Consider the following 15,471-nt stretch of genomic DNA (forward strand, 5'->3'; position numbering starts at 1 on the left):
GGATCTGCTTGGTACTTAAGCTGCAACCCTTGCTGGGTCCGCACTCTCAAGGAGAACGTGTTTTGGCCCAAGGAAGAGAGGCCCAAAGATCTCGCTTTTTTTTTTTTTTTTTTTTTTTTTTTAAATCTCCAGCTGCAGCTCAGCTTTCCCAGCCCTGAGAGTGCGCCTTACCTGTCTCTGGCAAAGACCCAAGGGCGCACGTTGGATGAGGCGCCCTCCGCTCTTGGTGAGAGTTCTGCCCCCTCCAGGTGCGCTCCGACAGCCCCCAGCACTGTCCTGCGCCCTCGGGGCTCTGCGCTCCAACCCGCGCTCAGCTCCCTTTTCCCTTCCCCAGGGTGTCTCCTCCCCTGACCCCGCCCGATCTTAGCACACCCACTTTTCCCGGGGTTGGCTTCAGGCGCCTCCGCCCAGCTCCTTAGCCTCACCCTGCTGTGGGATCGGACCTTCCGTCCCCGTACCGTTTCCTGGACCTGAGGCCGAATTCCGTGTCTGTATTGTGATAGGCAAGTTACTGCTCCTTGCTGAACCTTGGCTTCCTGTCTGTGAAGTGGGTATGGTTCCTGCATATGTTCTTCACAGTCTTATGGTAGGATCAAACGAGTTCTCAGGAAGTACAAAATATGAAAACTGGAGGGTCACTGAGAAAACACCTGATTGTAACACAAATCCTTTTTTCCAGACAGGATACAGACCCCCAAATTGGGAAGTGGACTTGCTCATGCTCATCAAGCAAGTCAGTGGCAGAATTCAGACTCAGAATCCACTACATCCCTCTCCCTAGCCCCAGCAGGTTTCTCCTGCAGCCAAAGTTTCAGTAGGTCCCTCAAGCCTGACCAGCTTGTGTTTGGCACATCAACCTGTCTCTGTCCCAGAACACTCTTCATTTTCCAGCCATCAGGTCCTCATTCAAATATTATTGGTGACATTGCAGTCTCCAAAAAAAGCAGCAGTCAGGGACAGTCAGAAATGAAGGCCAGAAAGCTAACAGAGGGGGAATGGACAGAAACAAGGAACAACCTTTCAGGGACTCTGTAAGGAGCCTATCTAAATCCTCAATACCAGACCAAGGCCTTGCAATAATTAGTAACAAACTCAGCCTTTGCAAAGATCTGCTCTAGGATATCTGCAGTTCACAGAATCTCAAGATATAGTATCTAAGAAATGCTATCATTTAAAAAAGACCTACCACATGGTGGACATTTTGTACAAAATCTCTAATCTCCATCAAAACACATTGATTTCTGGGTTGTTTCTGTGGTCACATGTTTTGACCCAGCTATTCCTTCTCAGTCTGGCGATCTCTGCTCAGAGAAGTCATCCTGACCACCTAGCTGTGCAGTCTCAATTTTCAGTTTGCCTAAAAATCAACCGGAGAACTTGTTTTTAACACAGTAGACTTATTTATTTATTTATTGTAGTTGTAGATGGACAGAATGCCTTTATTTTATTTGTTTATTTTTATGTGGTGCTGAAGATCAAACCCAGTGCCTCACACATGCCAGGCAAGCACTCTGCCGCTAAGCCACAGCCACAGCCCCTCAATAGACTTTTGGGCTCTACTCCAGAGATTCCAATTCAGCAGATCTGGAGTACAGCCCAGAAATCAGCATTTTTAACAAGATTCCCAAACACTCTGATGCAAATGGTGTTTGAGACTAGCCTTGAGGAAATAGCTCTGCTCAGTGGGGTCTCCCTCCCAGATCCTGTCCAGGACTTGCAGTCATTCCTTAATACTACTTATTATAGTTAGTGAAAGTAACTATTTCTCCTCCTCAGCTACTAGATGGTTAGTTCTTTAAGACAGAGATTGTCTCCTATTTTAATACAATTTTAGAGTTATAGTTTTAAATTCTTACCAACTTAGAGTGCTAGAGTCATTTAGTGACAGAACCTAAGTTGAAGGACTCTTACAGTTTTCTAGTCAAATCTCTCACCTAATGAATCCTTTGTATTTCATGTTTAACATGAGGCTGTCCAGCTTTCTGGCAAACTTCAAGTAACTAAATTGCTTAGGGCCTCATTAAGTTTTTGAGGCTGGCTTTGAACTCACTATCCTCCTGCCTCCGCCTCCCGAGTGGCTGGGATTACAGGCATGCGCGCTGCTGCACTTGGCTTATGTTAAAATTTTTTATTTTATAAAACTTTTGTAACAAAAAAAAATTTAAGATGTCGGAAATTGAAAATTCCATGACTTGTGTATTTAAAATTCCATAACACTTGTACACAACTGTTAAGTGTATAAATCTGTATAACTTTTATTGAAGGCAATATAACAATATCTATTAAAATAAAAACATATATCCTTTGACTTGGAAAATCATTTCTAGAAATGCAACCTCTGTACTCACCTTGTGTGAAATAATACACGCACATATTTGTGTATGGATTCTCATTGCAGCCTTGATCTAGAAGCAAAAGATTTGTAATAACCTAAATGTCTTCATTGAGGATTAGCTAATTAAATTCTAGTAAATCACTCAGTAGAATACTTCATAGTTGTTAAAAGAATGAGGATGTTCTTTATGTAGTGATCTGAAACAATGGCTGAAGTACAGAACTGTTCACATAGTATGCTACTACAAGAAAAATGCATACAGGAAATACCTCTAAAGAAGATTTTTATCATCATTAGGCCTCCAGGAAAGGAAACTTCATTTATAGGGAAAAGGGGTAGGAATAAGACCTATATTTCAAACCTACCACTCTGCACCTTTTAAATTTTATTCCATGTGCATTACTGAGATTTAAAAAACTGATCAAAGATTTTCAAAAATAAAAAAATTAAGGCATTGAAATATATAATTATAAAAAACAAAGCAGTGTGGGACAATGTTTGTAATTTTATATTTGGTTTTAACCAGGTAATAATTAAAAGTACATACAAATATGTTTCTCCATGATCAAGTACTGGAAACAAACACAAGTCAAAGGATGTGTTAGATGAATGCAAGGATTATTTTTTCTTTTAACTTTAAATATTATAGTATGGTATGAAAAATATGTAGAGTACAGTAAACGAAAAATAGGTTTAAAAATCAAGTTTTGATTTAGATTGCAAAAATCTGATGTTCACCAGAAGATTCAGAGAGAGGCTTATACAATGCTGGGGGCACCTGGTCACGCTGCCAGAGCAGGTTCTATCTGGTTTCCTGCCAGCCTCACTGAAGGAACTCCATCTTGAGCCAGTAACTGCACCTGGTCACGTCCTCACCCTCGGCACTCGTTCACTGGGCCTAGACAATCTATTTATTTATGAGGAAAAGACTCTAAACAAACAAGAAGAGGATTTTTTCCATGGTGGAGGAGAACCAGGGTGTTAAATATCCTCCTTCAAATGCTCAGTTTCCTTCCTGGAGGAAGGGCTACAGTGGGAAACTGGAGTGGGATCCATCCTGGCAGGAAGAAGAGTCAGGAATCTGAAACAGTGCCCTGACCCTATGCCACAGGCCCAGCTTACCCAAACTCTGGCCTTCTACTCTGCATCCCCCCATCCCTGCCCACCTGTTGTTGGAGGCTCCACTCCTCCAGAATGCTAGCCCCACTTGCTCTTCAGATCCCAGACCTGGAACCTGAGACTAATCCTGCCCCTTCTCAACTTCACGATTATGGACGTCACTTAGCCTCTGAGCGTTGGTTTTCTCATCCATACAATCAATCAACCTTGCCAGGCTGTGGGATGGCTGAATGAGACAGACACATAATCTCTGTTCCCCTGCCCCACTTCTGTGCTACCTGCTTCTCTGTGGGAGGCCGTCACACTGAATGACCAGCATTTTCCTTCCTGTGATCGATAGAGGCTCTGCCGGTCACTTTCATAGTGATCTGGCCACATTCGAAGTGGCCACTGCCCGGAAGTAACAGAATGTGTCTTCCTTCATAGGCATGCCTTCCTGCAGCCCCATGGATTGAGCTATGCTCACCTGTTCTTTTGTGATATTACCCCTTTGCCCTGTTTGGGATAGAATGTTCCATGGAAACTCCCTTTGTGTGTCCCCATCTCTTGCTCTGCCTTTGGGTGTGGCCTTCCTAGATGTCAGTCAACCTACTGACAGCTGACATCACAAAGCTAGACTCAACCCCCTGAAACCTGACCCCTTGACTCATTTGAATGGCTTTTCCTCAATAAAAGGGACAGCACGTGCTGGCTCTCTCTTTTTGCGGACCCTTAAGGTCAGAGGAGCCATCACAGGACCCTCAAAGAAAAAGGTTTCTCTGTCTCTTGTGTGATTATTTAGCGCGGCCCAGTTCTCCTGGAGTGACCCTGAGTGTTTTTGTCACGAGGAATGTGGCACTTCTCTATCTCCTTGGCCTGCTCCTCCTCAGCCTATGGCTCACATTTATTAGTCATCTGCTCTCTTCTCTCTCCTAGAGATCCCGGACCTAAGCCATCACCCTCACTCATCCACACCGTACTCCTGATCCATGCTCCCTGCTTCTTGACTCTGTCCACTTGGATCTCCAATGAGTGTCTCAAATTTGATTTATCAAAACTGAACTCATCATCTTCCTCTCCCAACTTGGTCTTCATTCGGTGTTCTCCATTCCAGCATTACCTCTAGCATCCATCCACCCACCTGCTAAAGCCAGAAATCTGGGGATTTTCCTGAGTGGTATGCCATTACTCATAGATGACAACAGGAGCAGGAGCAGAAGCAGCCATTTTCCATCACGTAACCTGGGAAGTAGAGAAAGCTGGAGTGAAGCATGCATGAGGGGATGAAGCAGAAAATAGGAGAGAAAAGACTCCCTGAGTTCCCTAAAGGGCTTCATGCTCTGGTCCTATTCTTGAGTCCAGCTGCTGCCCTACCCTTGGAATCCATAAGACCCCAGAACCTTTTCCAATAACCTCTCCCCATCCCTGTCTGTTCTCAGTGGTTTTTTTTTTTTATGTTTGAGTTGGTTTTCTATACTTGCAAATATAAGAGTTCCGATTAATAAAAATGTATTAATCAGGATAGATACATGGTATATACACATAATAGAATATTATTCAGCCTTTAAAAAGAAAGAGATCCTGTCATTTGCAACAACATGGATGCAAGTTACATTGTGATAATTAACCTCCGCATTTAGGTGGGTTAACTCTTACATGTGTCTGTCAGAAGCAGGAGGCTCTACTCATTGCAGTCCCTCAGGAAGAAGTCACCACCTTTGGGGCTGGGATTGTGGTAGAGCTCTTGCCTAGCATATGCGGGGCCCTGGGTTCAATCCTTAGCACCACATAAAAATAAATAAATAAAACAAGGGTATTGTGCCTGACTACAACTAAAAAAACAAATATTTAAGAAAAAAAAAAGTCACCACCTTTAATTTTATTGGTTTATGTTCCAGAGGGAAAGAAAAATTGGTCCCAGCTACTCAATACTCCAGCTCAGAAGTTATAAGCTATCTCCATTTATAACTCATTAACCAGAATAAGTTACCTAGCCTTATCCAATCACAAGGGGGGCCATGAAGTAGAATTCTATCATGTGTCCAAAAGGTAGAGAGCCAGACATATTTGGTGAACATTAATAATTACCACACATTTCCGGCTGTCTATTCTGTGCCAGGCCCTGAGGTAGGAGCCAGAGATATGGGAACGAGTAAGCCATGGCTCCTTTGTTTTAGTAGATTTTTAAGATTTTCATTTTACTTTTTTAAAATATTTTTTTAGTTGTAGAGGGACACATTATCTTTATTTATTTTTATGTGGTGCTGTGGGTAGAACCCAGTGCTTCACACATGCTGGGCAAGTGAGCCACAATCCCGCCCAATTTTCATTTTATTTTTGATTGACATAATAATTGTACATTTTTGGGGGTGTGATATGGTATTTTGATATGTGTATACATCGTGCATTAATCAAATCAGAGTAAAAAACATATGCATCACCTATTATTTATCATTTCTTTGTGGTGAGAACAAATTTCTCTCTCCTAATTGCTCGAAATATACATTATATTATTGACTAACACCCTACTGTGTAAAAATAAAACACTAGAGCTCATCTAACTATAACACTGTATCTGCTGACCAACTTCTCCTTACCCTTCTTTTTCCCTATGCTTCCCAGCCTCTGGTAACTACTATGCTACTCTCAACTTCCCTGAGATCAATTTTTAGATTCCACATACAGATAAGATTATGCAGTATGTTTTTCTGTGGTTGTGTCTGATTATTTCACCTAAAAATAATATTTTCCATGTTCATCCATGTTGTTGCAAATGACAGGATATCTTTCTTTTTAAGGGCTGAATAATATTCCATTGTGTGTGTGTGTATGTATCATATTTTCTTCACTAGTTCATGGATTCTTATGTTGTTTCTATTTCTTGACTATTGTGAATAGTGCTGCAATTAACATGGAGTGCAAATGTCTTTTGGGTATACTAACTTCAATTCCTTTGAATGTATACCTAGTAGTGGGATTGCTGCATCACAGGTAATTCTATCCTGTAATTTTTTGGGAAACTTCCATACTGTTTTCCATATTGTTGTATGAATTTATATTCCATCAACAGTATGTATGTAATGGCTCCCTTTTCTTCACATCCTCTCAATATCTGTTATCTTTTATCTTTCAATAAAAGCCATTCAGCTGGAGTGAGGTAGTAATCTCATTATAGTGTGGATTTACATTCCCCTGTTTGCTAGTGAAGTGGAACATTTTTTTCATATACCTGTTGGAAGTCATGGCCCTTCCGAAAGCCTCCTCATGACAACAGTACAGAGGTGCTGTGATAGAAGGGTCCACCCTCTGTGGCATCTCAAAATAAGGGAAAGTCTACATCAGGAGTCAACAACTCAAATGCCTCTAGATGTCGGAAAGCCAATGTCAACAAGTGGGCTGGAGGAGAAAGAAGGGGTGGTACTGCAGCGACTGGAGATCGTTATACCTACTTCTCACTTCTCACTAATTGTCAGGAAGATGGCCCATTCTTAAATGTTAACAACAATTAGATACACATTCATAAATTCTCAAGAACACATCTGGGGCCACCAATAGCCCACGAGTGCCAGTTTGTGCCCCCAAGTCTAGCACACAGAATGACACTTTGCCTTGCTACACACTGGTCTGTCTATACCAAGGGTGTGATGCTCAGCTGTGACCACTACCCCTAATAGGACACACATGAGCCAGGGCTGGTGTGCAGACAGGTAGGCAGGATGGGGGGAAACTTTAAATAGTTCAATTCCATTTAATCAGTATTTACAACTAGTGGAAAGAGGACAGCCACAGCTCTACTCTTAAGGACCCTACTGCCTTGGGGGTGGAGGAGTCAGTTAAGTGATCTGAGGATAATTCTTTCAAGGAGATTCATGGAAAACAGATTATATTAATAATAATGATAACAATTTACTGAGCATTTGCTCTATGCCAACACGATACTCTGCGCTTTACCTGTCATTAGGTCACTTAATTTTTACCACTCTCTGAGGCAAATGCTGTAACATTCTTTGTTTCATGTAATGAAGTGAGTCTCAGGAAGGTCAGGTAAATCAGCCATTACACCACACAGAATATTTTCTCTGGTCCAGAGCAGGACAGGCTGTCTAATGAGAGAATGTACCTAAGAGAGCTAATATCTGGCACTATAAATGGGTGCTGAGTAAATTTTTGTTCTCTCTGGAGTCATTTAAGAATGAGCTGTGTGGTCACTTATTAGAGGTGCTAGAGAGGAAGGCCAAGTGTCAGATGGGTATAAACATGTTCATGACCTTCCAAGCGTGAAAATCTCTTTTCTTAAAAAAATAATTATTTCCCTTCTTGGCAGTAATACTGCAAGGTAATTATTGACTACTCCCCAACCTGCCCCCAATCTATAACAGTGGCAGTGGTCCCAGGAGTGGGAAACTAAAGGCTTAGAAAGGATATGAGTTAAATCATGGGAAGAGGAAGACAAATCATCAGTTAATTAATATTGACTGAGTGTCCATGTCATAAAGCATATTGTTCTGAGCTCTAAGTCTGTGCACAGCAGGAAAAGATGAGGAGAAAAGGTTTCCACCCAAAACTCAGTCCTAGCTTTGTCTTGAATTTACTGTGGGAACTTCAGGTTTTTCCTAAGCTTTGGTTTCATCTCTATACAATGGGTGAGGAGGGAGTAGAAATATACCTCTAGACTAATTTCATCTTGAACAACTGATATAAATTGTTTGCACTCAAAAATCAGATGTCAAAAGAAAGGCCTTGCCTTTCTTTTTTTAATTATTTAAAAAAATTTTTTTTTGTAGTTGCAGATGGACAGCATGCCTTTATTTGTTTAGTTTTTCATGTGGTTCTAAGGATCGAACCCAGTGCCTCACACATGCTAGGCAAGTGCACTGCCACTGAGCTACAGCCCCAGCCTTTCTTTTTAAAAGCAAGGGAAGCCACAGAATCCTGGAACTCAAAAGAACTTTTAGATATAAGTCAGTCTAAGGCTACCCCTGAATGACTAATGAGCACTTATAAAATGTGAGGTGTGCTATAGTGCAAAACCCATACCAGATCTCAAAGAGTTCATATGAAAAACAGTAAAATATCTCATTAATGTTTATATTGCTTTATATTAATTTTTCACTAAATTAAGATTAAGTATATTAAAACTAATATTACCCTTTTTTCCTTTTTTGTACCTTTTTAGTGGGGCTCCTAGAAAATGTCAAATTACAATGTGGCCTGTTGCAGTAATTCACTTGCAGGTCAGCATGGGAAAAGAAAGAAGAAGCAGAGCAAGCAAAGCAGCAGCAGCAGAAAAAAAGTCCTTTATTGTGTACAAGCAATCTTTTTATAGTATTGTGAACAAAGAAGGCAGCCTTCCAACATCAATAAATCAGGTCTTTCAGCTAATTAAACATAGCATACAGAAGTTTTACTTTCTAATCAGAAGTGACCCGCTTCTCATGGCTAATCTATTCTCAGCTCGGAGTATGTTGAGCTTGCTCTTTGTTAAGAACAGATAATAAAATTTTTCTCAGCGCCCTCCTAGCCCACTTGGCAGAACATCCCGTTTGCAGGCAAGTCCTCCCAAGGATAGCAGACACCTCGTTTTCAAGCATGTCGGCTGTTACCTTATCTAAACCTTGAAGGAGCCTCTCGTTTGCGAGTAGGCCCTCCCAAGGACAGCAGACACCTTGTTTTCAAGCATGTCCGCTGTTACCTATCTATACCTTGACAGAATATCCCTTTGCAGGCAGACTCCATCAAGGACAGTAATAGTAACGCAGTTACATCTGATTCTCTACAGTGGCCCTCGTTAATTTCTAGTGAACACTGGTCCAGGGAAAAGCTGAAGCCCAGAGAGAGGTTGTCTTCTCAGTCAAGGTTCTTTCTATTCTCAATGAGCTGTGGAAGCCATACTCCAAGCTGGCCCCTAAAGATCCTCATCTCTTGCAGCACCCCTGACATCCCTTTCATACTAAATAGGGCTCATCTGTTTGGAAACTGCAAAAATTACTGTATGACTTCCAAGGCTTGGACATAAAAGTCACAGTGGCTCCTACTTTCTCTCTAATATCACTTGCTTGGAGAAGCCACATGTTTTATCATAAGAACTTTCTAGTAGTTTCTATCAAAGGGTCCACATGGTGAGGAACTGAGGCCTCCTCTCAACAACCAGAATCAACCAGGAAACTGTGTGAACATCTTGGAAGCTGTCCTCCAACCCATCAAGCCTTCAGATAATAGCTGACATCTTTAATCCAAAATCATCCATAATACTAAACTAGAAACATCTAGCTAACCAAAAAAACAAATAACCCAATTAATAAATGAGCCAATGACCTGAACAGACACTTCTCAGAAGAGGATATACAATCAATCAACAAATATATGAAAAAAATGTTCATCATCTCTAGCAATTAGAGAAATGCAAATCAAAACTATTCTAAGATATCATCTTACTCCAGTCAGAATGGCAGCTATTAAGTAAGTGTTGGTGAAGATGTGGGGGAAAAAGGCACACTCATACATTGCTGGTGGGACTGCAAATTGGTGGTGGGACTGCAAATCAGCCTACAGGGACACAGCCACATCAATGTTTATAGCAGCACAACTCACAATAACTAAACTGTGGAATTAAACTAGATGCCCTTCAGTAGATGAATGGATAAAAAAAATGTGGCATTTATACACAATGGAATATTACTAGCAATAAAAGAGAATAAAATCATGGCATTTGCAGGTAAATGAATGGAGTTGGAGAGATAATGCTAAGTTAGCCAATCCCAAAAAACCAAATGCCGAATGTTTTCTCTGACATAAGGAGTCTGACTCATAGTGGGGTAGGGAGGGGGAGCATGGAAGGAATAGATGAACCCTAGATAGGGCAGAGGGGTGGGGGGAGTAAGGAGGGGGCAGGGGGTTAGCAATGATGGTGGAATGTGATGGACATCATTGTCCAAAGTACATGTATGAAGACATGAATTGGTGTGAACATACTTTATATACAGAGATATGAAAAATTGTGCTCTATATGTGTAATAAGAATTGTAATGTTGGGCTGGGGATGTGGCTCAAGCGGTAGTGTGCTCGCCTGGCATGTGTGCGGCCCGGGTTCGATCCTCAGCACCACATACAAACAAGGATGTTGTGTCCACCGAAAACTAAAAAATAAATATTAAAAATTCTTTCTCTCCTCTCTCTCTCTCTCTTTAAAAAAAAAAGAATTGTAATGCATTCTGCTGTCATGTAGTTAAAAAATAAAATCAATTAAAAAATTTGATAATAAAAAAAGAAACATCCAGCTAAGCTTCTCCCAAATTTTTGATCTACAAAAAATGAGATAATAAATGTTTACTATAGTTTTAAGTCAATTAAGTTTTGGTGACTCATTATGCAGCAAGAGGCAACCAGTACACAGCATTCTAAACTTAAGGGTCTCATGTAGGAACATTCACTTTCCTCTTCAGCATTTGTACAGTGTGAAAAATTATTATTTTTGTGGTGCTGGGGATTGAACCCAGGGCCATGTGCATGCAAGGCAAGCACTCTACCAACTGAGCTATATCCCCAGCCCAAGAAATTATTCTTGTTCTTCCTGTAACCTCTGACCCAGTTCAGGGTATCCCAACCCAAAACAGGGAAATTATCAAACTTGAAGAATCTAACCCAGGAAGACAAGATCCCACTTTTTTCTTTGATAATGCTCTTCCCTTTATTGCAGAAGGCACCCAGGTCTCTTGAGAATGCAAAAAGTGCCACATCACATCACTTTAATGTGGGCCATCCAGGGATTTGATTCCTACAAAAATCAATGGAACTCCACCAGAAATATTCAATTAGATACAGTATTAGGAAAGTAACAAACAATTGAGAATGTCAGTCTATGACATCTGAGTTTCTCTAGGCTGAGAAACGGGCCATACTAATGTTATACAGCATATGTTTCTTTTCATGTTTTCAATCTAGAACCTGAGGTAGGCAAAGATAATATAATTAAACTGCAACACATAAGCAGACAATGGTTCAGAGCTCATGATTTGCCCTTGGTCTCACAGTCAGTGAATAATAAGCCAGGTCTAGAACTGGGGTTCCAGTGACTCAAGTCAGATTTGGTGGTTTCTAAGACAGGGTCATCCTGGCTGGGATAACATGAATACTCTTCAGCTGGGGCTGTCGTCCGAGACCAGTGTGCATTTGTACGTCTCCTTAAAGGCCACAAGGAAAGATGGCATTATATCATCCACGGTGATGTGCCTCTGGAGCTCCTCACTTAGGGAAGTGACGCCTGTCCCAACCAGTCCGCAAGGTACAATATGCTCAAACCATGTGAGGTCCGTAGAGCAATTCAGAGCCAGGCCGTGGGATGTGATGTGCCTTCCACAACGAACTCCTGCAAGGCAAGTCAAAGGGTTTTAGAATAGATAGCCTCCTCTTCCCAGGTCTTGGGGTCTCAGCACAAAGAGGGAAATAGGCCAGATGACTGGTTTTCAATTTTTGTTTCTGGAGCTTGGATTGTGCACAGACTGGGGGACGGCGACTACCAAACCAAGCTGTCTTTATTATGGGGATTCCTTTAATAGAAGGATTATTGCTTTAAAAGTTTGAAAATTAGTGTCCTGTTTTCACATTGTGATTCACAAGTAATCTGGCGATTCACTTTTTATGTCTCTCCGCCCTTAAAAAAGGTGTTGGACTATATGACTTCTGAGGACCCTACTGCTTCTGGATATAAGATGTCTCTGAAGAACCTAAAAAAATTCAAACGCAGTAGCGCGCAGTACGGATTCAAAGCCCACTAGGGTCACCCCTGCTCCGCCCAGAGCTCTACCCTCACCTTCACGGGTCCAGCCCCAGGCCCCGCCCCGCGGCGCTCACCGATCGCGCAAACCTTGCGCTCGCCCAGCCAGACGCCGGTGTAGGGCGGGGGCCGCGCGCGGGCGCCCCTGAGGCCCTGGAGTTCGCACAGGCGCACGGCGCACGCCTCCAGCGCCGCCACGTGAGTGCGCAAGCGCAGGCCTAGGCGCCGCAAGTCCAGCAACGGGTGGCAAAGCAGCTGCCCCGGACCGTGGAAGGTGGCCAGGCCGCCGCGGCCTGTGGCACGCACCTCGGCGCCCAAGGCCTGCAGCCGCGCCGTTTCCTCCGATGTCAGGCCACCGCGCAGCCCGGCTGTGTAAACGGGCCCCGCGGGCTCGCACAGCAGGAGCGCGCCCGCCTCAGTCCCCGACGAGGCCTTAGTTGCAGGCTCGGCCTGCAGTCGCCGCAGCCAGCGCTCTTGTAGCGCCAGTAGCTCGGCATACTGCACGCGACCTAGCCACACCAGCCGAACCCCGGGTTGCGACATCTTACTGGCGGTGGCGTCCAGGACCCGGCCCCCTGCCTGGGCCGGAGGGCGGGGATTCAAGGCCACGCCCCGAATCGCTGTTCCGGAGTCCTGGTGTAAGCTCCGGAGAAGCTGTGTGATCAGAAGGTTCGGCGTCATCCATTCATTAGTTTCAATAATCAGTATTTAGTATGTGCTGTTCCTGCAGGCACTGTCCTGGGCGCGCGGTACAGGGGTTCACTATGTATGAGAAAGATCTGCGTTGGTAGCCGTACATTCTTACAGCAGACAACTAGCAAGTGCATTAAAGTATTAAATTACATCATTTCACATAGTGATAAGTGCTATGAAAAGAAAAATAAAACACGGTAATGTGGTGTTAGGTTGACTTTTTAGAAGATTCTAAGATGGAGATTACCTGCAGGAGGCTTTATGAAGGGCAGGAGAGGGTTGTCCTTCAAGACCATCACCTGTAAGGAGGATGATAGAGAGCAGGATTGAGGAGGAAGAAGTTGCACTTTGAAACAATTACATCAGAGACCTTAGCCAAACCCAAGGAGTGCTCTGAGCCTGGTATGAACCATCAGTTATTCCAAATTGAAGCAAGGAGTCAGAAATTTAGATCCTTGCATTGACCCACCGATACAGGCTGCACTAGAAAGGCACTGAGACTTTTGGTAAGCCAGCTTCCTTTAGTGGTGGACAGTCAGGTCCCAGAGAGGAACTCAGTCGTGAGTCATTAGCAACCCACTCCTAGAAGCTGGAGGAATCAATGATTAAGTTCTGATAGTGGCCCACAGCACCCACTGAGTTGCAATTGGAGTGTCATTTGAGCAAATCTGTTTAAAAAGGGTGGGGGGTCTGTTCTTAAACATTTGAACATTTTTCTAGGCCCTTAAAAAGTCACTTCCAGGTGCTGTCCCTGAGGCATACAAGATCTCTGTGAATTATGAGGCCACTATCCAAGAGAAGAAACCAGGACAAGTATAATCTCTCCCTCTCTCTTCCATTCCCCTTCTAAACAGGAAGGCAACCCCTGCACAGGGTGTGTGGTTAGATTCAGTATACAAGTGGTGGGGCTAAGGTAATGTAAACACTCAATTATTAACTAATCCTCATATATTTGGGAAACAGTCCCCAGGGGTGGGTAGGGCAGGAAGTGGTAAGAGGAAGAACAGAATAGCAATCGGAGTGAGGCTCAGGGCCAAAAGTTGGGAAGGAAGACAGACTAGCATGGGCAAAATAGACAATGGTAGGTTTCAGACCAGATCACAAAAGTCATTGTGAGTCATGAATGGCAGCACTTTGGTTGAAAAAATAAACATACCTTTTAGATAGCCAGGGGCTCTGAGGGAAAAAGAGGTTAGATTACATAAGGCCATGTCCCATGGTACCTAAAGCTTATAAATATGTTTTAGGTGGGGAAAGAAACTCAAAAGACTTGGTTTTTGAAGAAGATGACCTCAGTGCCCCAGCCTGAAATGTGTTCTGACATACAGGAGTCCTAAATAGGGAGGCCAGGGATCAGGGGTCATGTTCCATCTCCATCACTGTTTATTTGAGAATGAACTCTTTGCTTTATCCCTGGGTTCCCATTTTGCCTAGAGCCTGGCACCCAGTAATTCTCAATAAATACTTGCAGAATAGATGAATTATTTGATAAATAACTTGCTGTGTGTTCCTTGAATTGAGACCTTTTACCAAAGTACCAACCAAAAAAACAGAAGCATAGGATCAAGGTGGCCTCCAGGTCCCTAATGATCCCATGTTCTCAGGATGCAAGGACTAGCATCACCTGTAAAAAATATGCAGTCCATATGTTGTGTCCACAGCCCACGTATGTCAGGAAAATAGGGTAGGTTTCTGAGGCTAAAGAAAGTGCCCTGAGATGGCATGCAGGACATATGATTTGTTGGGAAAAGCCCGCCAAGAGATCAGCGACTGTTCCAAGAAGAGTTCAGTGGCAGCAGGTGAACAGATAGTACCTCCATTCCTCAAAGTGGTTTGCCAAGCAGTGGCTCCTGTCCCTCACGGCATTTTGTCCAGTGGCAACCAGCTGGATGAGTGATGCATATCCTTTCTACTAATTACTCTCAGTTTCTCCAGTGGCCACAAAGAGAGACGGGGGGGGGGGGGCTTTTATATGTTATATTGTAAAAGCAGTGACATCATCAGCATTAGTTTACCTTAGTTTGCTGTGTAACCAGCATCACAAGCAGCAATTATCATAGTGTACATGTAAGAGTAGCTTTCTACAGAACACTAACTTGACCTAGTTCCCATTGTACAAAGAGAAAGCCCATTTCCTTCAAGATAGTTTGTATCTGGACAGTCTGATCCATGCTCGCTCTTATTTTCCCCTTAACTTGGCAAGGTTTTTGGAAAAGGAACATTAGGCACATGGTGTTTTGCTTTCCTCCTGTAAGACTGGAAAACTCCGCACCACACGACACAGATCACCAAAGAGGTTTCCGCTTTATTACAAAAGGCTGTGTGTTTATATAGGTCTAAGGAGAGGTCACAGGGCTGAGGTAGATAACAGGTCGCCCGTTTATTGGCAAGCTCTTCCATTTGTCAGTTCCGGAGCGCAAGAAGTTAATTCTAATTGGGGCTAAGGCTTCCCACCAGCAGGGTTTGAACATTGGCACCTGCGGGAACGTTTTGCGCCAATGAAAGAAACAAAGAGGAGAAAGAGGGTCATTAGACGCCATGTTGGGTTTTTTTCTGGGGTGCTGCTGTCGTT

The 15,471-nt window shown here is 43.1% G+C and overlaps 2 protein-coding genes across 10 annotated transcripts in view; both read right to left on the reverse strand.

Annotated features, from left to right (window-relative positions):
• Positions 1-332, reverse strand: part of Kcne3 (potassium voltage-gated channel subfamily E regulatory subunit 3) — a 30,718-nt gene extending 30,386 nt beyond the window's left edge. For 6 of the 9 annotated variants that reach the window (XR_006851287.2, XR_006851288.2, XM_046441959.2 and 3 more), the window contains exon 1: positions 172-323. The gene's annotated coding sequence lies outside the window, so the exon portion shown is untranslated. Of the gene's footprint in view, positions 1-171 lie in introns of all 9 variants that reach the window. The other 3 variants (XR_009226587.1, XM_046441962.2, XM_046441961.2) reach the window with 3 other exon arrangements.
• An 8,379-nt stretch (positions 333-8,711) lies between these two features.
• Positions 8,712-12,791, reverse strand: Lipt2 (lipoyl(octanoyl) transferase 2). Its single transcript, XM_046442158.2, has 2 exons — positions 12,284-12,791; positions 8,712-11,798 (listed from the first exon to the last, which is right to left on the reverse strand). Exons 1-2 carry the CDS (start codon positions 12,747-12,749, stop codon positions 11,569-11,571), a joined length of 696 nt encoding a protein of 231 aa, XP_046298114.1. The 5' UTR covers positions 12,750-12,791; the 3' UTR covers positions 8,712-11,568.
• Between the last annotated feature and the right edge of the window lie 2,680 nt (positions 12,792-15,471).

The sequence above is a fragment of the Marmota monax genome, unplaced genomic scaffold (genome assembly GCF_021218885.2).
Source record: "Marmota monax isolate L192 unplaced genomic scaffold, Marmota_monax_Labrador192_F-V1.1 WCK01_AAM20220418_F8-fsc00068, whole genome shotgun sequence".
Taxonomy (NCBI): Eukaryota; Metazoa; Chordata; class Mammalia; order Rodentia; family Sciuridae; genus Marmota; species Marmota monax.